The 27,264-nt window shown below is 44.1% G+C and overlaps 1 protein-coding gene across 3 annotated transcripts in view; it reads right to left on the reverse strand.

Annotated features, from left to right (window-relative positions):
* Positions 1-11,365: 11,365 nt before the first annotated feature.
* The window catches only part of SASH1 (SAM and SH3 domain containing 1), a 202,717-nt gene continuing 186,818 nt past the window's right edge, over positions 11,366-27,264 (reverse strand). For all 3 annotated transcript variants that reach the window (XM_039221679.1, XM_039221681.1, XM_039221680.1), the window contains 3 exons: positions 17,719-18,830; positions 16,248-16,379; positions 11,366-14,473 (listed from right to left, as the gene is read on the reverse strand). In XM_039221679.1, the coding sequence (XP_039077610.1) occupies positions 14,210-14,473; positions 16,248-16,379; positions 17,719-18,830 (1,508 nt within the window). In that variant the 3' untranslated portion in view covers positions 11,366-14,209. The remainder of the gene's footprint in view (positions 14,474-16,247; positions 16,380-17,718; positions 18,831-27,264) is intronic.

Here is a 27,264-nt window from a genome sequence, read left to right on the forward strand (position 1 = left end):
ATGAAGGAGGGCACTTTGGGGATGAGCACTGAGTGTTATGTAGAAACTAATTTGACAATAAACTATTTGTAAAAAAAAAAAAAAAAAAATAAATGGAGAAGACTGAAATAGATCCTTGCCAGTTTTAAGGTTCAAGACCTTGCAGTTCAGGGACAGTGACTTATGAAGCAAATACGGTGTATGGAGTGTAGAGGTTCAGGCTCAAAGGAGAGCAAAGCTGTGTATTCTGGGCCTTGCACTGTAGCAGAAGGAGACAGAATAAGCAACCTAGAACAGAAATAAATTAAGTAGTATGTCAGAAAATGATCGATGCTGCTGCTAAAAATAGAGCAGATGAGGGAGTCAGGAGTGGAAGCAGAGGTGAAGGCTGAGATGATGTGTCAGGATAGGGCTCTGAGAGGTCACCTTTGGGCGGAAGTGGGTTAGTCATGTGGCTTTGGGGGCACTGACTTCACCAGTCACTCCAGATGGAGGAAAAGACCCCGAGGGGGCCTGAAGCACAAACCTGGCTGACCCAGAAGGCCCGTGCTGGTGACTATGCCCACCGGAAGGCTGTAATGAGTGGGTGTGGGGGGCCGGATAGGAAAAGGGGGCGCGGGCCTAGAACCCTGTTGGCCACTGCAAAGAATTTATCCTTGACCCTTCAGGAGAGAAGCCACCAGAGGGATTCACGCAGAAGAGTGGTATGATCTGCCTTGTGTTTCCACGGGGTCCTGGTCTGTTCAAACTGTCAGAATAAAACACCATAGACGGACAGTGGCTTAAACAACAAAAATTATTATTTTCTCACAGCTCTGGAGGCTGGAAAGTCGAGGATCAAAGTCCCGAAGGGTCCAGTTTCTGATGAGAGCCCTTTCCCCGGCTCCTCGAGGACAGACAGCCTTCTAAGTGTGTCCTCACAAGGTGGAAAGATGAAGCCCTGGGGTGTCTTCCTCTCCTTATCAGGGCACTAATCGAACCCCAGGCGTCCCCTTCGCACTCTCAGCTAAACCTAATCACCTCCCAACCCCCCCACCCAATACCATCGCATTAGGGGTTAGGGCTTCAACATAGGAATTTTGAGGAACACACACCATCAGTCCAGAGCAGTCACTCAGGCCACACTGTGAGCTAGATGGCTGGGGGGGAGAGTGACAGGGGGCTGACGGGGAAAGCAGGGGCTGTGGGCCAACCCAGCCAGAGGGTCCGTGGCTGTGTCTTGGTCAGCGAGGTAGCAGTGGAGGTGGTGAAATGCCGTCTGTTTCTGGAGATGGCGGGGGAACGAGAGACGGTGGGATTTCCTGACAGGTTGAGTGCCGAGGCGGACAGAAGAAAGAGGGGCGGCCAAGGGTTTCGAACTGGGCATCTGGAAGTTGAGACATGTTAAGGTTAAGATGTCTGTTTGTGGAGAGAATTGAATGTGGAAAGCTCAGGGGCTTCAGGGGGAGTTGCTGCTGGAGGCCATCCTCATGCTCGAAAGGGCAAGGGTTTTAGAGTCAGACAGACTTGTGCTCAAATCTCAGCCCTGTTGCTGACTGGCTGCCTCAGTCTGGAAAAGGGTCTTCACTTCTCTGAGCCTTGTTATTCAGGACATATTTATCCATCACCCCCATGTATTAGGTACTGCTCCGGATGCTGGGAATACAGAAATAAACCAAATGGAGCCCCTGCTGTCAGGGAGCTTACCATTGGCAAAAAAGGACTAATAATACTAAATGACCACTTGGAGTTGACTGAACGTTAAAGCATGTAAATTGCCTCAAGCATTCAGTATGGTGCCTTGTCCAGTAAACACTGATTCCACCAATCAGAGCAGTGGCACATGTTTGAATGGACCAATGAGGGGCCAGAGGACATTCTGAGTGGCAGCCTTCCCGTTCTGCAGAAAAGATAGAACGGGCTCCTTAAGAATAGAATGTGGAATGTTCTTCTAGAATTTATAGAATGAGATGCTATCTCCACAGCAGAGCACAGCCTGTTTTTGTAAACCTTTGGCTTCATTCTGGAGTCCAGCTAAACCCAGGATAATGTTACAAACGAGACGATGCTTTTGGAAGAGGCATGGTTAGGCTAACAAGCCATGTCTTAACATGTAGTTGGTTTTTGTTGCAAAGCATTACGTTTTCCCTTAAGTGATAGATGTTTGGGATTACTTCTTTTATGCCAAATGGGCTTTTCTTGGTGAAAAGGAAACCACAGAGAGGAGATCCACCAGGGAGGAGAAGAGGCCCTAGATGGAAGTCTGAGGTTCTGGAACATTCAAAGGGTAGGGGGGGAGGAGAGACACTGAGGAGCAGCAGCTGTAGAGATGGGGAGGGCAGGAGGGGGAAGGAGGGAGCCCTGGAAGAGGAGCTTGTGGGGATGGGCTCCAGGACATCAGAGGCGGGATGTGGACACTGGATTTCATGTCAGGATGTTGTTTCCGTCAGTGGTTATGGGTACATCCAGGGAGCAGTGGGCTGGGGGATATATGAACAATATAGGAAGAATATAGGAAGAAGAGACAAGAGCAGGAAAAATGTCCAGGAAATATGTCTGTGGGTGGGAATTATCTAGACCAGAGAAATGTGGAGTTGAGAGAGAAGTTTCAAAGTGAGGAATGGTTATTACTGTTCTGGTTGGTGGATCTTTCTTCGTAGGCAAAACCAACGAACATCTCTGGCTGATGAGCAAGGTTTGAAAATTTTTTTTAAGAAGCACAAGTCGGGGAGGCTGGGTGGCTCAGTCGGTGAAGCGTCTGACTCTTGGTTTTGGCTCCGGTCAGGATCTCATGGTTCCTGAGTTTGAGCCCCGCATGGGACTCCAGCCTGACAGTGAGGAGCCTGCTTGGGATTCTCTCTCTCTGTCTTTCTCTCCCTCTCTCAAAATAAATAAATAAATAAACTTAAAAAGAAAAATGACCACACATAGCTTACCACACAGGCCTTCAGTCTGAGATGCCACTGTTTTGGGTTGCTTTAATACAGAAATCTGCTTCTAGATCAATGTAGTCGCCAAACGGACCTGCCTGGGGATGCTTCCTGCTGGCATGGCTTCCCCACCCCTTCTGTAAACACCTTTCTCCCGTTTCACGCACATATGCAAAAGTACATTGTAACAGGATCTGAAAACATCTGGGGATTCAAACAATTAGGCAAACTTAAAGTGACTGGTTTCACAACATCTTTTATCATCAAGGCACCATAAGGTGCCTGCCATCCATCCAAGGAGAGACATCTCCAAGAGCACTTTAATTTTTATATTTTATCATTATTTATCAAAATTGTGATATATCTGGATATTGATCATTTATTAATAATCATGGTTATATTAATAATATAACTAAACTCAGGTTTCTTTTTTACAAAAGGCCCAATGATTACAAGAAATTAACCCTCAATTCACAAATATTTTATTACAGAGAAATATGATAGATGATCAGAAAGACATTCACACATATAAAAATATATTGCAATAAAAATGTGTGGAGGAAGTAGAAAGGATATAGGATTTTAAGGAGAAAAGGGAGCACGGTAAAATTTTTAAATTATTTGTTCTTGTGCATTTTAGATGGACAGTTACAAGTATCAAACTGCTATGGTATTTATTTTCCACAGGCTATTTTTATTTTTTAATGTTAATTTATTTTTTGATAGAGAGAAAGAGAGAGAACTACTGTGAGCAGGGGAGGGGTAGAAAGAGAGGGAGGCACAGAATCCGAAGCAGGCTCCAGGCACTGAGCTGTCAGTGCAGAGCCCGGCAAGGGGCTCGAACTCACAAACCGTGAGATCATGACCTGAGCTGAAGTCGAATGCTGAACCAACTAAGCCACCCAGGTGCCCCTGGGCTATATTTTTAAGAGTAAGGTTGCAGTTTTATTTTAAAATACAAGCATTTATAGTAAGCTCGAAATGTACAGTTTTGCAATTCTTTAGACTTATGATTCAGAACTTTTAAAGGGCAACTTTAAGATATGTAAGAAAGCTTTTTCTTTTCCTTTTTTTACTTTATATGAAGTATTTTAATATCAACATTTAAATTCAAAAAATTTTTAATGTTTTATTTATTTTTGAGAGGGAGAGAGAGAGAGAGTGAGCAGGTAAGTGGCAGAGAGAGAGAGAGAGAGAGAGAGAATCTGAAGGAGGCTCCAGGATCTGAGCTGTCAGAACAGAGCCTGATACGGGGCTTGAAACCACAAACTGTGAGATCATGACCTGAGCCGAAGTCAAGACGCTCAACTGACTAAGCCCCCCAGGAGCCCCGAGATTTAAACTTTGGTGGTAAACTCACCGTACATAAATGAGCAAGAGGAACAAAATGCTGAGAGGCGAAGCCACAAGAAAGTCAGAATCCAACTCCTAAGGGGAGCAACATTTTCCATGCATTCTGAGGACAGAGGCCAAGGAGGACGGGACTAGATTGGGCGCCGGGTACAGTGATGGCAAATGAGCACACAGGAGGGACCCCCATGAATGCATCTGACAGCTCCTGCGAGACATGCTGCAGAGTCTTACAAAATAATGCATCCGTCCCACTGGCTTTGGCTTGCAGGCTTCCAAACAGAAGCAACTTCCAGCAGTCACTCATTCCTGTACTTTTCACCTAATCAATCAGCCATCATAAAGCAAAGCGACAAGACGTATGTGGAGGACTTACCACATGTACATTTGTGGGCATGTACATTTGTGGGCAGTGGTTAGATGTAAATGTTTTCTATTACAATGTATTAGGTATACACTGTCTCAGCTTTTAATAACTTTATTGACCTACACTTCATATGCCGGTTTAATGTGTATAATATAAATCAGTGGTTTTTAGTATATTCACAGATTTTGAGCACCCATCATCCGTTTATACTGTTAGTACATTTTCAGCACCCCCCAAAAGAACCCTCTGTTTATTAGCAGTCACTCGTGCTCTCCCCAAATACCTCAGTAAATTCTGCTACTGGACCCCTGTCGGGTAGATGATTTACAAATATATTCTCTCTTTTTACGGCTTATCTTTTCATTTTTTAATGGCGCCCTTTGATCCATAATAGTGTTTTAATTTTGATGAAATCCAACTTACCTTTCTCTTTTGTTACTTGTGCTTTTCTCTTTTTTCCTTTTTTTTTTTTTTTTTTTTAGTGCTTTTATCACCTCCAAAATCTTTTGCTTCATCCGAGGTCATGAAGATTTACTTTCATATCTCTCCTATCATTTTTCTAGTTTTAGCTCCTATATTTGGGTCTGTGATCCACTTTGAGACCATCTTTGTGTATGACAGGCAGTAGGTGGGGGAGGGGAAAGAAGTCATTCTTTCACAAGTGGGTATCCAGTTGTTTAGCACTGTTATCTCTCATTTCATTTTCACAATAGTCCAGTGAGGTAGGAATTACTGACCCTGCTTGCAAGTGAGGAATCGAAGTTTCCAGGAGGTTGAGTGGCCGAGGCCCTGAGGAAGTCCACGTAAAGAGTGGAATTTAATGTGATCCCAAAGGCAAGGTTCTTTCAGCTATACCAGAATGGGTATCCACTGTAATGCCAGGTGGTTGTAAAACAAACACAAAAAGAGTATTCCTTTGATACCTTTCCTTTTTTTTTTTCCCCCAATTAGATACACCGTTCCTGAGCAGCTGTGAAGCGTCAATAACTCTAAGGCTAGGAAAGATAAGCGAAGTTATTTTTAAAAGCTAATAATAATACAGTAGAAAAGAGGAAATTTCCTACAAATAGGATGGCCTTAGAACTGCGAAAGTTAATGAAGGGAAACCTCACTAGAACAGGGCCAGGAGGTTCGGCAAGGAGAGCTCTCAGGCCTTACCGCTCATCGTTAATTGCAAACTTGGGGGGAAGCGATGCACCTTGCAGTTGGAAACTTTACCACCCGAAGGAGGAAGACAGGCTTTGCTCCTTCCCCTGGCAACAAGCCAGCCAATGAGAGCTGATCACGCCACAGCCAATGAGAAGCCGTTATACTTCTAACTCAGCCAATGAGAAGCCATTATACTTCTAACTCCCAGTTTACTGCAATGAACTCTGTTTACAACAACCTCCCCAACTCTCGCTTTCTCCGTAGACGAGCCCCCCTCTCCTTTCAACCAGCGCTTGCCTGTGGTTGTGTCCCGGCGTGTTTGTCCTGGAGTGCAGTTTTCTGCTATCCCCAAATTAACCCATCTTTTGGTGGTGACATAACTAGCTGTTATTTTTTTTAAAAATATTTTTATTTATTTCTAGGAGAGAGAGAGAGAGAGACAGCGTGAGCAGGGGAGGGTCAGAGAGAGAGGGAGACACAGAATCTGAAACAGGCTTCAGGCTCTGAGCTGGCAGTCAGCACAGAGCCCGACGCGGGGCTCGAACCCACGAACCGGGAGATCATGACCTAAGCGAAAGTCGGACGCCCAACCGAAAGCCACCCAGGCGCCCCATTAGCTGTTATTTTTAGGGTTAACAGAAGTCAGACTTTTTGTTAAAAGCAACAGAAATAGTTTACAGGCCCGAGTTACGGGCTCCAGAGGGTCCTCAGGAGACCCGAGAACCGATAAACAGGCTGGAATGGAGGTAGGTGCAGCCGCTGCGAAGCAGGCAGCCGGGGGACGGTCCTGGGCCCAGGCGGCAAGGCCAGGACCTCACGGCTGGGTAGCACCGCACCCTGGGCTGGTTGCGCTCAGGTCTTTGCGTCGGTAGAGCTGGATCGGGACAGAGGTGGGAGAGTCTGGCTGTCTCCTGGAGCTTGCGTCGTGTCCCCCACCGTGTGGGCATGGGGCCGAGAGGCACTCCATCCTGCCCACATCACACCCGAGGAGGCATCCTCCAAAATAACAAGGGGAGCCAATGCTGGAAATGTCTACTCCAAAGACAGTAGAGAAGCCACCCCTCTCTACTGGTCCAAGTGCTTTTTTTGCATTGATGAGCCACGAAGCCACACCGTCTCCAACTTAACTTTTAAAGTCCTCTTGGTATTTCACATGACCTGTTCTCCTAATGAATTAAAAATCTCTCTGTGGTCAAGTATTTTACACACCACTACCTTGGATCGCCCATTGCACCTTAAATACAGGCTTACAGCATGTGTTTTTAAATTGCTGACGATGCCTCTTCGGGTGCCCCAGGGACCACGATCAATTCTTCATCACCCACATATGGGCTTTCCTTAGCCAAGTCGTCATCAGTTTGATCTTCCAGCCCAGAATGATACTAATAACTCTACCCTCATGACCAGCTGGGGACGCGCAGGGAGTGTTTGTTCCCTTCAACATCAGCCTCATTCGAAGGAGGGGCCGAGAGTGGTTGGAGATGGATGCCCTCCGTCAGAGGAGGACTCTGGGCCAAGTCGTAGCTTTAGCCTCGTCCATACATTTGTGTTAATATTGCTTCATTTGGAAGTTGAAGATGGGAGGCTTTAGTGTTGGAATTTAGAGGTATATGAGAAAAGATATTTGGCCAGTGGCAGAAAGAATCAAAAAGAAAGGCTGAACAAGCTTTGGAAAGGACAGGAAGACGTTGGGTTCCTCCATCGCTGAGCATCCTGGGAACAGCCATCAGACAGTTCAGTTCCAACCCTCTCACGTGTCTGACAGTCACCTCCAGAGCCCAGTTCTGTGGTGTTGGAGGCTGAACGGCCTGGCGCGAGCTATGCTCACCACTCGGAGAGGGCTGGGGGATGCCAGGACTAAAGGTTGCACCAGGATCCCTTAAAATCTGAGGACTGCAGTTGTCCCCAAGGACATGCAGTGATTACCCCCAAAAGGGGGCTTCGGATGAGCCGGGAAAGCAAAGCACCAGCCTGCTGCAAACATGTCCAAGGGGAAGCGGCAGAGAAGTGAGGGGTCCCAGGATCTGATCCCAAACACGGGTAGGATTATGCAGATAGAGGGACACCTCTCCGGTCATGGCTGTTGTGAGGAGGAAACCTTAGGTGAGGATGTGGGGGAGTTCGCAACTGTGTTAAAAGGAGGTCCAGAGAGGGGGACCCAGTACGTGGTTGCCAAGTTTTCTATTAACTGGGGGAGGGGATCAGGATGAGAGGCAAGTCGATCAGGAGTTTGGGGGTACAGGAGAGAATTTCTCACTTATTTTCTCATGTTTTTCAAGACTGTTTTTAAGAGTCTAGTGTGCTTAGCACACAGGCTCATATTAACTACCTCCTCTGACTTCTTTTTCTCCTTGACTGAGTCCGGTTTTCCTTTGGTTCCCACAGACCTCCGTACACATCTCTTTCATGGCCATGACCTTATTATTACCCAGGTGTTGAGGATGAAGGGGAAGGCGGTAAAGGCCAATCGGCCTAGTGTTGACTGCTGTGGCGCCCCCACATTCCACACTTGTCGCCAACATGGTTTGATTAGGACCTTCAGGTGCTTTTGCTAACGGGCAGGAGGACAGGTCGCTAAATTCGCTTTCTCTGGTGTAGTGTCGGAGGCGCGCTGGAGGAGGAATCGCAATGCTTGCAAACAGAGCTGCCTGCGTTCCTGAGGGGAAGTCCAGACTCCGACACCTGAGTGAGTATTCATCCTGTCTCTCACACTCACACATGGACTCGCAGCCCAAGGGAGGCCTGTGTACAGTGAGCTCTGAGTGGGTCCTCCTAGCTGAGTAAGAAAGCTGCCATTCTAAGGTTTCCAAAATGGCATGTGTGGTTAAAGAATGACAACCACCCTTCTTTCCCTAACCAAATATATGTTCGTCTTTTCTTTTTTTTTTTAAATATTTTTATTTATTTCTAGGAGAGAGAAAGAGAGACAGCGTGAGCAGGGGAGGGTCAGAGAGAGAGGGAGTCACAGACTCTGAAACAGGCTTCAGGCTCTGAGCTGGCAGTCAGCACAGAGCCCGACGCGGGGCTCGAACCCACGAACCGCGAGATCATGACCTAAGTGAAAGTCAGACGCTTATCCGACTAAGCCACCCAGGCGCCCCTTAACTTTTCTTTTTTGAAAGTTTATCCATTTATTTTGAGAGAGAGAGAGAGAGAATATGTGAGCACAAGGGAGTATGAACAGGAGAGGGGCAGAGAGGGGGAGATGGAGAATCCCAAGCAGGATTCACAGAGCCCATCGGATGCAGGGCTTGAACCCACAAACCGTGAGATCGTGACCTGAACCACGTTCAACAGTCGGAAGCTTAACCAACTGAGCCACTCAAGTGCCTGTTCTTTGTTAACTTCTAAGTGAAGGCAACACAAATATCCATATATGAAGTGCACTTAGAACAGACACCAAGAGTCAGGTCAAGGTTTCTTAGGAATCACAAGAAAAAAGTATTTTCTTTGAAATGAACTGTTGTATCTTAGGAGTCAGTCTAAGATTGGAGACTTAAAATTAGTTATTTAAAATAGTGTAGCACCTCAGATGAATCACTGCACTAAGAACACATGAAATTTCCCTGTTTACAAAATGGATTAGGGGGTGGAGAGTAAGACTGGGATTTAGAAATAAAACCTATCATGGTAAAGCTTCCTTTAATGAAATCTACCAGCAGATTTAAAATACTCTATCAAGGGGCACCTGGGTGGCTCAGTTGAGCATCCGACTCGTAACTGAGCATCAGTTGAGCTCAGGTTATGGTCTCATGATTCGTGAGTTCAAACCCGCATCGGGCTTGCTGCCGTCAGCGCAGAGCCCACTTCAGACCCTCCTTCTCCCTCCCTCTCTGCTCATGTGCTCTCTCTCAAAAGCAATACACATAAAAAAAGTAATCTCTCATATTCTCAATCCCATTCTGATGCATGTTCTCCAAAAAAATTAGCAATATTTCATCTTCCTGTTTAAAAAAATACTCTATCAAAATCTAAAATACATGTATTTTTAACAATTTCACATGCTAAGTGATATTAGTACAAGGATATTTCTAGCAGCTTTTTAAAAATATTTGTTTATTTTAGAGAGCCAGCGTGTGCACGTGATTTGGAGAGGGGCAGAGAGAGAGACAGGGAGACACAGAATCTGAAGCAGGTTCCAGGCTCTGAGCTGTCAGCACGGAGCCTGATGCGGGGCTCGAACCCACAAACTGTGAGATCGTGACTTGAGCTGAAGTCAGATGCTTAGCTGAGTGAGCCACCCAGGTGCCCCCTAGCAGCTTTTTTTTTTTTTTCTCTTTAATAACAGCAAGATAGTGTCCTTTCACAGAGGAGTGATTAAATTATTGGCATAACAGAGTATTATGTAGTCTTTAAGAGAATGGTGGGGTATTGACATGGAAAGATCTGCAACATACATTGAATGTAAAATCACAGTGAGGAAGTGGGAAGAATACACTGTCATTCCTGTATGGAAAAATACACAGTTGTATTTGTAAACGTAATTCCTGAAGAGATCTGCACACACCAGTTACAGTAGTTGCCTACAGGGACTGAGACGGGCGGCTGGGAGGAAAGTAGAAGCTGTTTTTTGTTTTGTTTTTGTTAATCTCAAGTCCGGGCATTACCTATTCAAAACTTAATTACAAACACAGTCCTTCTAATGAAAAAAAGTTCTTCTATCAGTTGTGATACACCAAGATTGAAAAATGATTTTTGTCAGGTCAATTTCTGGAATATCTGAACCTAGATTTTTTCTTCCCCCTCCCTCAACGAGAGGTTTGGGTTCTGTTACCATTTAGCTGTAGGATATTGGACGGGTCAACCACCTACATGGACTTAGACTCCTCATTTGAAAATGATGGGATTAGACTGTAGAGGCCTTCAAAATTCTTTCTGGTCTAAGAGGCTGTGGTTATAGGATCTGACTGTGCAATATTTAGGAGAAGCAATAAATTAGCAAAGAGAATGAGTGTGTGTCAGTGAGTTTTGGTGACGTGGCAGAAGTGATTGTATACAGCTGATTTTATAATATAGTTCATTCTTTTTTTTTTTTTTTTTTAAATTTTTAATGCTTTTTATTTATTTCTAGGAGACAGAGAGAGAGACCGCGTGAGCAGGGGAGGGTCAGAGAGAGAGGGAGTCACAGACTGAAACAGGCTCCAGGCTCTGAGCTGGCAGTCAGCACAGAGCCCGACGCGGGGCTCGAACCCACGAACCGCGAGATCATGACCCAAGCGAAAGTCGGACGCTTAACCGACTAAGCCACCCAGGCGCCCCAATATAGTTCATTCTTATGCCACACTTTGTAAATTACCTTTCATTTCTACTCTGTTCATCTTTGAAATACCCAAGGAACAACAAAAGAGGCATAGTCAACTGAAGAAATTTATTTTTGTTTCTAGGTACATAAGATGACATAATTATAGACAAGTTTTGATACATAGGAAAACCCTTCTGTCCACCTTTCTCTTTGCTAAATGAATCATCACAATAATTTTTACAATTTTTAAAACAATACACAGCTTTCCTGGGCTGAAGCAATCGCAAGGACATATCGGTACTGGTATATTACAGCTACTTACAATGTTTAAGAACAGCAATGGAGAAAAATAAGTTATTTAAATATTGATTTCATATACAGAAAGTGCAATGTTGTTAGTTGTTATATAACTTGCTTGACAGTTTCTTGTATTTCTCTATCAATTTAAAATCAAGATAACTCGGACTCAGACTACTATATTTTCTGAAAAGAATACAGTACACACAATGCAGCATTGACTTGGTGAACTGATTTCTTTCGCTGCAGTTATGAAAGCAAATTTTGCTATGTCAGGAACTGGTTTGCAATAGACTAGTAATTTCCAATTTCACCCACACCGGGGATCAGGACAGAGAAAAGGGCTGCTAAGAGAAAGCCATGAAAATCCATCTGCTTCCTGGTTATCTGGGAATGTAAATCGTGGCTGGGACTGGCCGCATTTCCCTCTAGACAGCTTTAAAGTAAAAATGACACACAACGGATGTGTAGCTACCTGAGCCAAACTGCCTTTCCAGGTTTCTTTTGTGCTTTCCAAAGACCACACTTTTCCCCCTTCCTCAACACTGTACCAAGTGCAATTGATTAAAACCGGATATTGCTAGTGCCTAACACCTGCCTTCTGACACGCGGTCCCTAAACCACCTTAGTCAAATGTCACACACAAACATTCAGGCTTTTCTAGGATCAGATTAAAAAGTTTAAAGCAAAAGAAGACCAAACAAATACTAACAATAAAAAAACAAAACGAAACAAAACCTTTTTTTAAAGCACGATAAAGTAAAAACCTCTGACCCCTCAGGTTAGGAAGATCTTCCCGCTTTGAAAATCCTTCATGGTCCTTGAATTTGATTTTTTGATGCAAAGGCAATTAGTTCCAAAGAAGAGTGACAAAAATATGGTTTTGGCATTTTCAAGAACTCCAGAACATTCCCTTTTCTGGTGCCACTTTTACTTAAATGAAAATATTAGACTGAAAATGAACTAACACTGGGAAGTTCACAGAAGATGCCTCCTCCTCCTCTGTTGTGTTGTGTGACTGGTGTGTGGTCAGCTTCAACTACAAGCAGGGTCTGAATGTCATGTCGAGGCCCTGGGGAGCAGGGCGAGGGGCGCATGTCCCTGAGCCTGTCTCCACCACAGCACGAGAGCTACGTATCAGCGGTGTCGTCACATTCCACGTGGGCTGTGCGCACAACCCGAGATGGCGAAAATGAGCTGTTTTTAAGATTTCAGTAGAAAATTGGCAGCTTTTAGCTTTTTATTCTGCATTTCCACAACTTTTTCACATGGCATCTTCTAGAAGGTGGATATTATCGAAGAAGCCTATTTGTTTTTAAATGGATACCAAAGCGTGAAAAAAAATAACCTGAGAACATCCTTTTCCTCAGAAACATGGATCCAAGTACACAGAGCAAATGCTGAAGATGGCTTTGTAATGAGTGAAGTTACTTTTTTTCTCTCCCTTGAGGGAAATCATTTTAACGAGCAGATGAAATGTGTAAGAGCTTTTGATCAAGGCTTTGTCTTCAAAGTGTTTCTGTTGTAAATGATCACATTCAATGCTTAGAATAGTTCTCATGATTAAGAATGTAAAGGAAATTCATTTAGTAAGCAACAGAAAGCTTAATTTAGCCTAAATCTGTGTGCTAGAAAAGGCAGACACCAGACTAAAAGAGAATGGTAAGTGCTACAATCAGTTGGAAAACCACTGAAAATCGGCAAATACTTAATACGTGGCTAACGTGCTTTGTCTGGCTCCAAAGTGAACTTTTATCCGAATTAAAAGAATTGTCTCAATAAGAAAGGGAGAACAGTATCTTAATTATAAAAGTGGAAAAAAATAACCTTTAAAAATCTCTTATAAATGACTTCCCTTTTAAAAACATCTTTCTGAAATAGTCAACCTTACGGTGACTTTCCAAAGGTGACCTATTAGCTGATGAGTGAAATTTGGAACGGACGTGGCCAGGAGTCAAAGGCAATACTGCAGCACGATGACCATCATCGTAAACAAAACAAAACTGATTAAAATTAAGGTAGTTTCTATACACTCGCGCTCACACATGCACACACATGCATGCACGCTCACATACACACCTGATCTCTGTGAGTTTCAGATAGCGTTTTACTGGGTTTGTAGTTAAAATCTGAAACCCAACGTGAAATTTGTGCCTGACAGACACCCCTACAAAATAAGCCATGTCAGAGTGAGGCAATTAGAAAAGCCCATTTTTTTTTTCTTTTTTGCTGAAAACATCTCCGGTATGTTAGATGGCACTCTAGACTGAAGATCTGGAACTATGGTTACAGGGTGATGGACACCAGATAACTGCTTAAAAGCTTATATTAAGGCAAATAAAAGCTGATTGCTAGAAAGCAATTATTAAAATGTCTCTTGTTTACTTAAAGGAGAATAGGACTTTTTTTTTTCTTTTCCCTAGTACAGCCAGATTTTCTTAACTTCTGAATAAACAAGCATAGTCAATGGCGTACAGTAACTCCTGGGCCTGTTACTTTGGCCTGGCTAACGCCCGCCCGCCCTCCGGTATCCCGCAGGGTGACAGACAGAAGGGCAAGGGCGTTCTTAGGAACGACAGCGGCTGCCCCTCCCTCCCGCCAGCGCACCAAGACAGACTGGAGGCACAGCGCGGGCGGCGAGTTGGCATCCTGGTTCTTTTGTGTTCTGAAAATGAAAATTAGCGCTTATCTTTTCTTTGGGGGAGTCCAAGAAAGCCACACCAATTTCCTTGAGGGGGCTCTTCTGGAGAAGAGAGGGTCATCAGTCCCGGGCCAAGGTTTCGTGCTCAGTTCGGCCTTACACTGGGCCTTTCTTCCGGATCTGGTCTGCACGTCCCAAGGAGGAGGGATTGCATTAGCATCATAAGCACAGTGAAAGGGTGGCTCTTGTCCAGGGAGCTCCATATATGGGCCTGGCTACATGGCCTCAGGGCCTGGTGGCAATTTGAAGAGTCTGGCTGCAGACACGAGCTTGCTTATGTGTCTCTCCTCTGTGATGCCGGCCTCCTGAAGGCAAGTGTGGGACAGAGAAGGCACTTGGCCCAGTGTGCTGAACCCAGCTTCGGTGAGGGCGCTGGTGTACATGGGCATACCGATGGATACCAGCCAATCCGACACAGACGAGACACATCCGGGAGACAGGGGCTTTCTGCAGATTTCTGTGAGTCCACCGCTGGGGATCTGGATAAAGAAAGAAAGCAGTTTTATAAAGACTTGACACAGGCCACTGGAGGGCTCTTTTATACCTAAAAGGAACACTAATGAAATACTGCACTGCTAGACTACTACCAAGTGATAATGCTGTGAGATGTCAAAGACCCAAGCGTGGCATCAGGAATTCTTTCTCAGCTTCTCAAAGGTGAGACCTATCTTCAAAGAAGTGTTTGAGGTTCTAGAAAGGATTTGGAATTAGATCTAACCCTAATTAACCTAATGTCCAAGTCTCCAAACTGTAAGCATTTCTATACTCTGCTATTTCGTCTTCTGGTGATAGGCTCTTCAAAGAAACCCCTAGGTGAATAAAGAAGCAGGCTTGTGCAGTAGTGTGGCAAGTAAAATACTCAGTGCGTGGAGTTTGTTTTGTCTTGGTTTTTAAAAATTTTTTTTAATGTTTTATTTATTTGTGAGAGAGAGAGAGAGAGGCAGTGTGAGCAGGGGAGGGTCAGAGAGGGAGGGAGATACAGAATGTGAAGCAGGCTCCAGGCTCTGAGCTAGCTATCAGCACAGAGCCTGACACGGGGCTCGAACCCACTAACCATGAGGTCATGACCTGAGCTGAAGTTGGACGCTTAAGCGACTGAGCCACCCAGGCGCCCCTTGTCTTGATTTTTAAGAGAGCATGAGCCGGGGAGACGGGTGGAGGGAAAGAATCTGAAGCAGGCTCCACGCTCAGTGCAGAGCCTGATGGTGGCTCGATCCCACAACCCCGGGATCATGACCTGAGCCGAAATCAAGAGTCAGATAGGGAACTGACTGAGCCACCCGGGCGCCCAGGTAGATATTTTATAAAACTGATTTTCCACTGTATTTTGAATCTACATTAACCAGGAAATTAGATACATTATCAGTATAGTTCTAAAAGGTGTAAAATTCAATAAAACCAAGTGTTGGCTAGGGCAGGGAAATGGACATTTACAATCATTTACAACTGAACTTTGGGAAGACCAAGTGCTACGCCTTTTCAGAAGGTAATTTACTAACAAATGGGCAAAGCCTTGAGATTTTGTGCAGGCTTCCATAAGCAGATCCTCTTAAGGGAATATATATATACTATGAAATTAACCTTGGGAGCCCACAAAGATTTATTACATATTAACAAGGGTGTTCTTTACTAAGTTATTTAAAATAAGTTGGGGGAAATGTAAATGTTCCAACAATATAGGATTGCCTAAATGAAGGCACATTTACCTACTACAACATTTTGACATATTGATAATATAAAAGAAGGTTTAGTAACAGATTCATGATCTGAAAACTGAAAACAGGCTTCAAAACTGCACATTTACTGTTGTACATGCAGAGAAATGGCTAGACGACTTTTAAAAACTTTTTCAGGAGTGCTGGGCAGCTCAGTTGGTTAAGCATCCACGTCAGGCTCCGCACTGTCATTTGGGATTGTCTTTCTCCCTCCCTCTCTCTCTGCCCCTCCCCTATTTGCAAGTGCGAGCTCTCTCTCTCTCACTTGCTCTCTATCTCAAAATAAATGAAAAAACCTAAAAAAGAAAAAAACCTTTTCATGGTTCTGGGATTATGGATAATTTTCATCTTTTCTTCTTTCCCAAATTGTATTTTTAAAACGTTACAGGCTGAATATGTATTACTTTCCCTCTAGGTGTTTCCTTTTGATAGCTGGGGTGAACCCCGGGCAGTGGCTGCCGGCAGGGTCCTGATTCAGCACCTTAACTAAATGGACTTCAAAAGTCGAGCAAGGGGAGACCCCAAGCTGGCTGCTCACCGCCATGCGGTGCTGCTTCCGAAGCAGCTTCACGCGGATCTGGTCCATGTTGGTGGCGACGTCCCTCTCGGGCTGATCTAAGTCTTCTGCATATCTCTGCACCAGGGCCTCGGGAATCCCACAGCGGCCGTGCTGCGGGGGAGAACAGAGATGCGGCATCAAGGTGTGCAAGGGATTTCTTCTTCGAGAGCAGCAAACACAAGGTAGGATAAGGCACCTCTAGCTACTGGGAAGTGTCACCAAAAGTTTTCACTGGAAGTGAATATATTTAGAGTCAGGATGGATGTTTTAGAGGAACATGTTTACATCTTGATCTTTCAAGTACTGACAAGCTCTACGGAAAAGGTTTGGAAACCTAAGAACATAATCATCTTGTATTATTTGAACCAGTGACCTCACCTCCCTGTACTGGATCATTGTGTGCCATATTATTGAAGACCGTTTCCTAAACTGCAGGGGAAATGGGCAGACTTGTGCCCTACGGTCGTCTACTGTTTGTGGCCTGTCTGTCTTACACTGCCAATCCCTAGGCTTGTACTGTAGACGAGAATTCTGACTGCTTTCCGTTCTAAGGGATTTATTCACTAAATATCAAGGAGGAGGAGGTGGAAGATTGTACTATAAGGCGTTTGTGATCAAAAGAATTTTATAACAAGGCCTCCCAGGGATGTACTGTAACAAAATAGGCATTTCTAGGAATTCTGTACAGCTACATCTGTCATCATTCATCTTCAAAATCATTCTGGTGTTGGTAGATCTTCCTTCTCTTTCTCTCTTTCTCTTTCTTTCTCTCTCTCCTCCTCTCTTTCCCTCCCTCCCTCCCTCTCTCTCTCTCTCATAAGCAATGCGTTTTCAATGAAAGGAGTTTAAATGCATTTTCTCAGGGGTTTTGGTACAGTGGGATGTTTCATATAATCATTCCTCCTCCGTTACCTATACAGATAACCATACAGTATAATGGCATCTGGAAAGGGTTCAATAATTTTCAGTGTGTTCACATTCACTTGCTCCTAATGATCCCTGTAGAAGGTAGTTATGCAGGTTATTCTTGATCCCATTTTACAGATAGGAAACGAAGTGGGGAGGTGTCCACGTCTAAAAAGATACATGTTCAGGAAGACCTGGAGACTGTGCTTCAGGTCTGTCCACCAAGCCAGCCCTTTCTAGAACCAGTGCTAGTATCCCTGAGAGTTGTTCCTGCAGAAATCTAGCTGCCAAACGTTAAAACCAAGCAACGTGAGGGACAGAAAGAGGAAAGAAAGGGAAGGTCCCAGGCCGTGCGTGCGCTGGCTCCTGCTCATCACATCGCCTGGCGCCCGGCAGCAGAGGACCCCACTTGGGCCTCCCGCACCCCCACGGAGAGCACGGCCCCTGCGACCAGGCCGGCGTCGGGCCGGGGGCGGGGGGCAGCCGTGGTGTGCTCTTACCTGGCCGCCTGGCTTACACAAGAGGCCCGGAAGGCCTTTGGTACCTTATCGGAGTAGGGCTCCTCCGTGAGATCGATGCCTTCGGCTCGCAGCTTGTTTTCGGTGAGCACTTCCAGGTCCACCCCCCGAGCGCAGGACACCTTCCTGGTGAGACCCGGGCCCAGCTTCACGCCGTGCTCCTGGAGGCTCGTGCTCTCCGGCAGCTCGGAGAGCCAGGGCGGCGGCCTCGCACCACGGGGGCTGCCGGGCTCCTGGGCCGAGGGAGGCCTGGCAGCCTGGGGTGAGGGGCAGTCACCGGGGCTGCCTTTTTTGACGGGCAGGCTCGGCGCGTCGGGGCCGGGAGGGCCGGGGTGGAGTCCGTTGGCCAGGCGCTCTCGGCTTTTCTTGGCGGGAACGGGGGGAGGCTGTGAGGGATGCTTCGCCTGCGTTCTTGCCTCGGGTCCCCTCTGCTCAGCACCTAGGCCGTCTTTGGTGCCCGGGGGGTGATGTGTTCCTTCAAGCTCGAGTCCTTTCCTGTGTCCCTCAAGAGGTGTCCTTGTTAAACCGTGTTTAGCTCCGGGAGGTTGGGCATCATAGTTTTTGGGCAAACACGGAGGAGGGGACGTGCCGCGGGAGGAGGCTGCAATGGAAGCTTCTAGTTTCTTAGTAGCTGTTTTCTGAGGTTCAGAAAATCTCTTGCTTTGGGTCAGTAGCAGTGCATTGTCAACAGCAGGATCCCGTCTGAGGCTTTGAACCTTTGCGATGGAGAGGGTTGTCTTTAGTGGCACTTGTGGTACAATCTGCGGGGAGGGCTCTGTCCCCTCGCCGGGCGCATCCTTCTCGGCAGCAGGCTCTCCTTGAAGGTCGTCCAGGGAATGGGATCTGGGCCAGGTTTCCACGCTCTGGGGGCCCTCCAGGGTCTCACAGCTCCGACACATGGAAACGGGGAGGCTTCTTCGGTGTTTGTTCAGGCCGGTCGCACACGGCTGGTCACAGCACTTGGAGGTGGGGGGGGTCAGCGCGCCGCCCGGCCTGCCTTCCTCCCCGGGCTTCAGCGCGGCCCCGGGCTTCGTTAAAGGCAGGGTTGGGTAGTTGCCCAGCTGGGTCCTGCTGAAGGACTTGAAGCCGGACTCCACTGACGACTTGACAGAGAGAAGGCTGGTCTTCCGGGTCTTGCCTGTGAGACAAGGGAATATTTTACAATCGTTTGGAAAAAATAAAAAACAAATCAATCCAACTCGTGGAAAGTTGCGCTGACGTAACTGAAATGTCCCCAACTCCTGTGTTGCACGGCTGAATTCTGCCAGGGACATGAAATCACCATTTATGACTTGGGGGGATACAGGGTTATTAGGGCCCCATTTTTATTTGTAGAAAGAATTTTTAGACTTATTAATGGACTCATGGAGACTGAAATTAAATGGTAGGAGGGGAAAAAAATAGGCTGTGTCAGGCAGTAAAATCAATCTAGGCCTCATGTCTGTTCCTCGCAGCAGTCAGTGTGAAACAAGGCTGGTCATCCATACCCTACCTAGAAACCCACACTGGGATTTCTGTTTGGGGAGGACAGTTTCCTGAGGCCAGGATTGAAAGGGCCACTGGACTGAATTCTATAAATGGTGCCCCTAAGGTTCGCTGGTGACCAGGGAATTCTCAACGTGCACCTTTCCTGAAGTGCTCCCCTCTTCCTGGGGGTGTGTGTGTGTGTGTGTGTGTGTGGGCGTGTGCGTGCGCGCACGCGATAATCTAATTTCAAATGGAAATTTGAACTGATTAAAATCAACTGCCCTGATTAAAATCAACTGCCAGGCTGATAACTGAACTATATCACCTAATATGATAACTGTTAATTGATACCAACTACTAGTATTGCTTGATAAGCTTCACTGAGAATTTACTATCTGTGGTCAGGGCCTGTGCTAAATGTTTCATTTTCATCAGTACTTTCAACACCACACTCCCCCCGCCCCCCGCTGCAGTTAACTGTCCTTTGCTATATTTTGGTTAACACCATGTGCGATGTGTGCCTTGACACCGGGCTGAGATGCCTGAGGGGAAGACCCACATAATGCTAGTACTCCAGGCTCACAGAAAAAGATAAAAATTTTAAACCCACGTCAGATTTGGAAGGTACAAAGAAATGGCTGGCTGTAATAGAACAAAAAGCTTTCTTCCCAGTCTATTGTTTCAGCAGACACTTCTAATGAAATATTTTGATTTAGGATTTTGACATCTCCCCATTAAGCAGTCTCAGCCTTTCAATAAGAAAAGAGCGGGGAGAAATGAGGTGGCGGATGGATTCGATTGGGTAAATGAAACACATTTTCTGATAAACCCTCCGTGTGCCTGCTGTACAAGTGAGGGAAAAGGAACGAAGAAAGGGCCAGGACACTGTGATGATTACTGCTACTTTGGCCATCAGCAGCAGCAAAACCCAGATTCCTTCTAGGATTTCAGTTTTCTACCGAACTCTAACTGCAAACTGATAATACTATATGGATGAAGTCAGGCAGAACTCCAGCCCTAAGACTGATGGATAAGAACAGGCCTTAAGAAGACTTATGAATGGTCCCATCCCTTTCAATCAGACACAAATCAACAGGTGAACTATTTTGCAGTTGGCAAAGCAGATGCGTGGTCACATGGCATCCGTGCTCCCTTACATACAATGTGAGGCCTCAGACCCCAGCCACCTGTGTGTTAGCAACATGCTGAGCCCTAGAAGTCATTACTTCATTGTTACACGGAGATTGTGAGCTCAGTGTTACTCTGGACTATGCTGAAGATCACAGGTAACATTGAAAAGGGAAATACTTCAGAAAGCACATCCTGCTAAACATAAAGTGTAACAATCAGTTAAAATAGAGAAACTCTTAAAACTGTTTTAGTATACGGGGTGCCTGGGTGGCTCAGTCAGTTATCATCCAACTCTCGATTTCAGCTCAGGTCCTGATCCCAGGGTCATGGGATCGAGCCCCATGTCGAGCTCTGTGTTGTACATGGAGCCTGCTTGGGATTCTGTCTCTCCCTCTCTCTCTGACCCTCCCCTGCTCACTTGCACACACACTCTCTCTAAAAAACAAAACAAAAAAAGTTTTAGTATAAATCTTAGAAATAAGACTTTCCTTCCCTTTAACTGTTAAGATAAACTATAGGTATAAATTATGCTTCCACATTCTACTTCTGTAGGAAAGATCCCTGAATTCACCTTGAGTGAAGTTTGCCAGTTTCTGTGGGTTCTTTAGCAGGTGCACCTCTGATTCTTTTAACCATTAAGTCTGCCGATGTTATCTGTGAAATCCTTACCATCCAAAACCGTTTGGAGAATTAATTTCCTGAAAATGTCTGGATGTGGAAAGGTTATTAACAGGAGAGAAAAGCCTTCAGGAAGTACAGGAGGACATAGATATTTATTGGAATTCTGGAGTCCCTGCGCTCCAGCACTCTAGGTGAGCTGTTCGAGCATAGTTAACACAGTGTTCTAGTAGTTTCAGGTGTACGGTACAACGATTTAACGTTTCCATACATTTCTCGGGGCTCATCAAGTGTATTTTTAATCCCCTTTATCTACTTTACCTCCCACCCACCTCCTCTCTGTCCTCTGTATTTGTCTGTCCCTTTGTTTTCTTTCTTAAATTCTACATGAGTGAAATCATATGGTATTTGTCTTTTTCTCTGCTTTATTTCACATTGCATAATACACTATATCCACTTGTGATGTGTAAATGGCCAAGATTTTATCCTTTTTTATGGCTGAGTAATACTGCATTGTGCACACATAGCACATCTTCTTTATCCCTTTATCAATGGACATGGTTGCTTCCTTATCTTGGCTATTGTAAATAATGCTACAGTAAACAGGAGTATATGTATCTTTTCAAATTAGTGTTTTCATTTTCTTGAGTAAATACCCAGTGGTGAAATTACTGGATCATATGCTAATTCTATTTTTAATTTTTTGAGAAACCTCCATACTGTTTCCCACGGAGAATGCACCAGTCTCTATTCCCACCAACAGTGTGAGCGTTCCTTTTTCTCCACATCCTTGCCAACACTTGTTATTTCATGCCTTTTTGATCTTAGCCATTCTTAAAGGTGTAATTTGAGATCTCCTTGTGCTTTTGATTTGTATTTTTCTGATTAGTGATGTTGAGCATCTTTTCATGTGCCTATTGGCCATCTGGATGTCTTCTTAGAAAATGTCTATTTAGGGGCGCCTGGGTGGCTTAGTTGGTTAAGCATCCGACTTTCACTTAGGTCATGATCTCACGGCTCGTGGGTTCAAGCCCCGCATCAGGCTCTGTGCTGACAGCTAGCTCAGAGCCTGGAGCCTGTTTCCAGTTCTGTGTCTCCCTCTCTCTCTGACCCTCCCCTGCTCATGCTGTCTCTCTCTCTCCTAGAAATAAATAAAACATTAAAAAAATTTAAAAAAAGAAAATGTCTATTTAGGGCCTCTGCCCATTCTTTAACTGGATTATTTTTTGGTGTTGAGTTTGGGGTTTATATATTTTGGATTTTAACCGCTAATTGGATATATCATTTACAAATATCTTCTCGCATTCAGTAGATTGCCTCTTTGTCGATGGTTTCCTTTATTGTGCAAAAGCATTTTATTTTGGAATAGTCTTAACAGTTTAAGTTTGCTTTTGGTTGCTTTGCCTCAGGAGACCTGTCGAGAAAAATATTGCTATGGCCAATGACAGAGAACTAACTGCCTATGCTCTCTTTGAGGAATTTTATAGTTTCAGGTCTCACATTTAGGTCTTTAGTCCAGTTTGAGTTTATTTTTGTATGTGTATAAGAACATGGTCTAGTTTCATTCTTTTGTATATAGCTGTCCAGTTTTCCCAACACCATTTGTTAAGAGACTGTCTTTTCTCCGTTGTATATTCTTGCTTCCTTTATAGATTCATTGGCCATAAAAAGTTTGGGTTTACTTCTGGGCTTTCTATTCTGTTCCGTTGATCAATGGGTCTGTGTGCCATAATGGTTTGATTACTACAGCTTTGTAGTGTATTTGAAATCTGTGATTGTGATGCCTCCAGCTTTGTTCTTCTTCTCCAAGATTGCTTTGGCTATTCAGGGTATTTTTTGGTCCCATACAAACTTTAGGATTATTCTATTTTCTGTGAAAGACGTGGTTGGTATTTTGATAGGGATTGCATTAACTCTATAGACTGCTTTGCATAGTATGGGCATTTTAACAATACTGATTCCTCCAGTCCATGAGCTTTCCTTTTGTTCAGTTTCTTTCATCAGCGTGTTATAGTTTTTGGCATCCAGATCTTTCACCTCCTTGGTCAAGTTTATTTCCAAGTATTTTATTATTTTGGTACAATTACAAAATGGGGTTGTTATTCTCTGGTTGTTATTCTCTTTCTGCTATTTCATTATTAGTATAGAAATGCACCAGATTTCTGTTTATTGATTTTATATCCTGCAACTTTCTGAATTCAGTTCCAGGCTTTTGGTGGAGTCTTTAGGGTTTTCTGTATATGGTATCATGTCATCTGCAAATAATTATCCACTTTAGATGCCTTTTATTTCTTGTCTGATTGCTGTGGCAAGGAATAAAAGTGATGAATAGAAGTGGTGAATAGTGGACATCTTTGTTTTGCTCCTGATCTGAGAGGAAGAGCTGTTCATTTTTCGCCATAGAGTATGTTGTTAGCTGTGGGTTATTCATATGCTCTTACGTTGAGGTACGTTCCCTCTAAATCTACATTGTTGAGAGTTTTTGCCATGAATGGATATGGTACTCTGTCAAATGCTTTTTTTTTTTTTTTTGCATCTATTGAGGTGATCATATGGTTTTTATCCTTTCTTTTGTTAATGTATCACATTGATTTGCAAACACTGAACCACTCTTTCATCCCTAGAATAAATCCCACTTGATGGCAGTAAATGATTTTTTAATGTATTGTTAGATACAGTTTGCTAATACTTTGTTGAGGATTTTCGCATCTATGTTCATCAGATATTGGCCTGTAGTTTTCTTTATCAGTAATGTTGTTATCTGATTTTGGTATCAGGGTAATGCTGCCCTTGTAGAATGAATGAATTTGGAAGCTTTCCTCCTCTTCTGTTCTTTGGAATACTTTGAGAAGAAAAGGTATCAACTCTTCTTTAAATATTTGGTAGAATTCACCTGTGAAGCTGTCTGGTCCTGGACTGTTGTTGTTGGTTTGTTTTCTTTACTGATTCAGTGTCATTACTAGTGGCATTGTTGGTGATCTAGTGGTGAGCAAAACTGCCTTCCAATTTCATTGGTAGTTAAGTAGTCTGTTCAAATTTTCTATTTCTTCCCGATTTAGTCTTGGAAGGTTAGATTTCTAGGAATTTACCCAATTTCTTCTAGGCTGTTCAATTTGTTGGCATATAATTTTTCTTAATATTCTCTTAGCCTTTTATTTCTGTGGTGTCATTTGCTATTTCTCCTTCATTTCTGATTTGAGTCCTATCTCTTTTTCTTGAGGAATCTGGCTAAAGGTTTATCAGTTTTATTGATTTTTTTTTTCAAAGAACCAGCTCATTTCATCTGTCCCATGTTTTTAGTCTCTATTTCATTTAGTTCTGCTTTAATCTTTATTATTTCCCTCCTCTCCTGGCTTTGGATTTTTTTTTCCCCCTCTATCTCCTTTAGGCAAAAGGTTAGGTTGTTTGAGATTTTTTGTGCTTCTTGAGGTAGGCTTCTATTGCTATAAACTCCCCTCTTAATACAGCTTTTGCTGCATCTCAAAGATTGTGGATCACTCTGTTTTCATTTTTATTTGTCTCCCTGTATTTGTTGATTTCCTCTTTGATTTCTTGGTTGGCCCATTCATTGTTTAAGAGCATGTTATTTAACTTCCAAGTATTTGTGCTCTTACCAGATTTTTTTCTTGTGGTTGATTTCTAGTTTCATACCTTTGTGGCTGGAAAAGATGCCAGATAGCATTTCAGTCATTTTGAATTTGTTGAGACTTATTTTGTGGCCTAACATGGTCTATTCTGGAGAACATTCCATGTGCACTTGAATTTGTATTTTTAGATGGAATGTTCTGAATGTACTTATTAGGTTTATCTGATCCAATGTGTCATTCAAAGTCTGACTGTTTCCTTGTTGATTTTCATCTGGATGACCTGTCCATTGATGTAAGTAGGGTATTCAAGTTTCCTACTATTATTGTATTACCGCCAATTTATTCCTTTATGTCTGTTAATATTGCTTTATATATTTAGGTACTGCCACATTGGGTACCTAAACATTTACAATCGTTAAATCCTCTTACTGAATTGTCCCCTTTATCATTATGTATGTTCCTGGCCTCTAGTTACACTCGTTTTAAAGTGTATTTGGTCCAATATAAATATTGCTACCCAAGCTTTCTTTTCACTTCCATTTGCATGGTATTTTTCCAGCTGTTCACTTTCATTCTGTATGTGTCTTTAGGCCTGAAGTGAGTCTCTTGTAGGCAGCATATTAGATAGGTCTTGCTTTGTCATACATTCAGTCACCCTATGTCTTCTGATTGGAGCGTTTGGTCTGTTAACATTCAAAGCAATAATTGATAAGTACGTACTTATTGCCATTTTACTTGTTTTACCGTTGTTTTAGTTCTTTAGTTGTTTCCTTTCTTGGCTTGCTGTCCTCTCTTGTGGTTTGATAGCTTTCTCTAGTGATATGCCTGGATTCCTTTCTCTTTATTTTTACATATCTATTACAGATATGTGGTTACCATTAGTTTGATATATAACCTCCCATGCATACAGCAGTCTATATTAAATTGATGGTCACTGAAGTTTGAAACCATTCTAAAGGCACTAAATTTTTATTTCCCCTGCCTATCACACTCCCGTATCTTATGTATGATGTCATACTTTACAGCTTATTTTGTGAATCCCTTGACTGACTTTTTTATAGATCTAACTGATCTTACTGCTTTTGTGCTTTAACCTCCTCTCTGGTTTTATAAGTGATTGAACTTTTATGTTTATATTTACCTGTGAAATTTTTTTCCTTTCATAATTTTCTTACTCTCGATTATGGTGTTTCCTTTACACTCAAAGAATTCTGTAATGTTTTTTTGTAAGGCTAGTGTAGTGGTGATGAACTCCTTTGTCTGTCTGGGGGACTCTTGAGCTCTCCTTCTATTCTGAATAATAACCTTGCTGGGTCGGGTATTCTTGGTTGCAAGTTGTTTTTTTTCCCCTTCAGCACTTTGAATATATCATGGCACTGCCTTCTAGCCTGCAGTGTTTCTGTTGAAACATCAGCTGATACAGCCTTATGGGGATTTCCTTGTATGTAACTGTTCACTCTTGATGCTTTAAAAATTATTTTTGTCATCACTTTTTACCAATTATTCTGTGTCTTAGTGTTGCTGGCGGGGGGGGGGGGGGATTTTTACTCGGGGCTTTTGGGAGGGGCTCTCTCTGCCCCTGCATGTGGATGTCTGTGTCCTTCTCCAGAGTTCAGCTATTACAGTTGATTATATCACTGAATTCCCTTAACCTATTCTCATTTTTTCTTTTTGATGTTCAGTGTGCTTGCTTTCCAGTCCTCTGTCTTCCAGCTCACTGATCCACTCTTCTGCCTCCTCTAATCTACTGCTGATTTCCTCTAGTGTATTTTTAATTTCAGTTATTAAGCTCATCTCTGTTTAGTTCTTTATATTTTTTATCATTGCTGAAGGTCTCCCTGAGATCCTCCACTCTTCTCAAATTCAGTACATATCTTTATAACCATTAACTTTGAATTCATCATCAGGCATATTGCTTATCTCCGTTTCATTTAGTTCTTTGGCTGTGGTTTTGTCCTGCTCTTTCACTTGGGACATGCTTTTCTGTTTCATTTTGTCTAACTCTGCCATTTGTTCCTAAATGTTAGGAAAGCCATTTACGTCTGAATTTGAAAGTAGCGGCCTTATGGTCCTCTGTAGCCCAATGTCCCCTGCTCATCACAACCAGGAGCTTCAGGGGTGTCTCCTGAGTGTGCTGGCCTCATTTTCCTTCACAGCAGTTTGTCTGTTGTGTTTGTGGTTGTGCCTGGGTTTGGTCCCTCCGCTAAGAGGTCTGGGGTGGTCATGAGCTTCCGGTTGGGTGGTGTCAGAACATCAGACCAGATGCCTGCCCTCAGCCCGTTTGCAAGGGCTGCCGTCACACTCAAGTGCAGGGTGTTGTCTCAAGAAGCTTTTGTTGGTGGGAAGGGCTGGCAGTTGGGCCAGATGCCAGGGCTGCAGATGCCCTGATAGGCAGAGCACTCACTCCAGACTGCCGGTGACCAGGTTTGGCTGCTGGGACTGAGCGTGCCAGGGTGTGTAGCTATCGTCTCCTCTCTGCAGGGCAGGAGTCACTTTGGAGAGGCTGTATTCCCTGCCAGGGCTGCTTACAGAATACCTGGTGAGAGCTGCTTTGGGGGAATTGTGCCAACTGAGGTGGTTTGAATGGGGCGAGTCTAGAGGAAGAAGTGGGTGCAGAGTGCATGGTGTCACCAAGGAAGGTGGAGGGTGTTCACCCCATTTCCTGCAGGTGGTCCAGAGATCTACCTGGCAGGGGAGGGGGGCAGTGGCACCAGTTCTTGGCGAAGTCTCCTAAAGATCCCTGCCTCTCCAGTACCCATTCTGAGATTA

This window comes from Hyaena hyaena, unplaced genomic scaffold (assembly GCF_003009895.1).
Source record: "Hyaena hyaena isolate Hyena2069 unplaced genomic scaffold, ASM300989v1 scaffold_996, whole genome shotgun sequence".
Classification (NCBI taxonomy): Eukaryota; Metazoa; Chordata; class Mammalia; order Carnivora; family Hyaenidae; genus Hyaena; species Hyaena hyaena.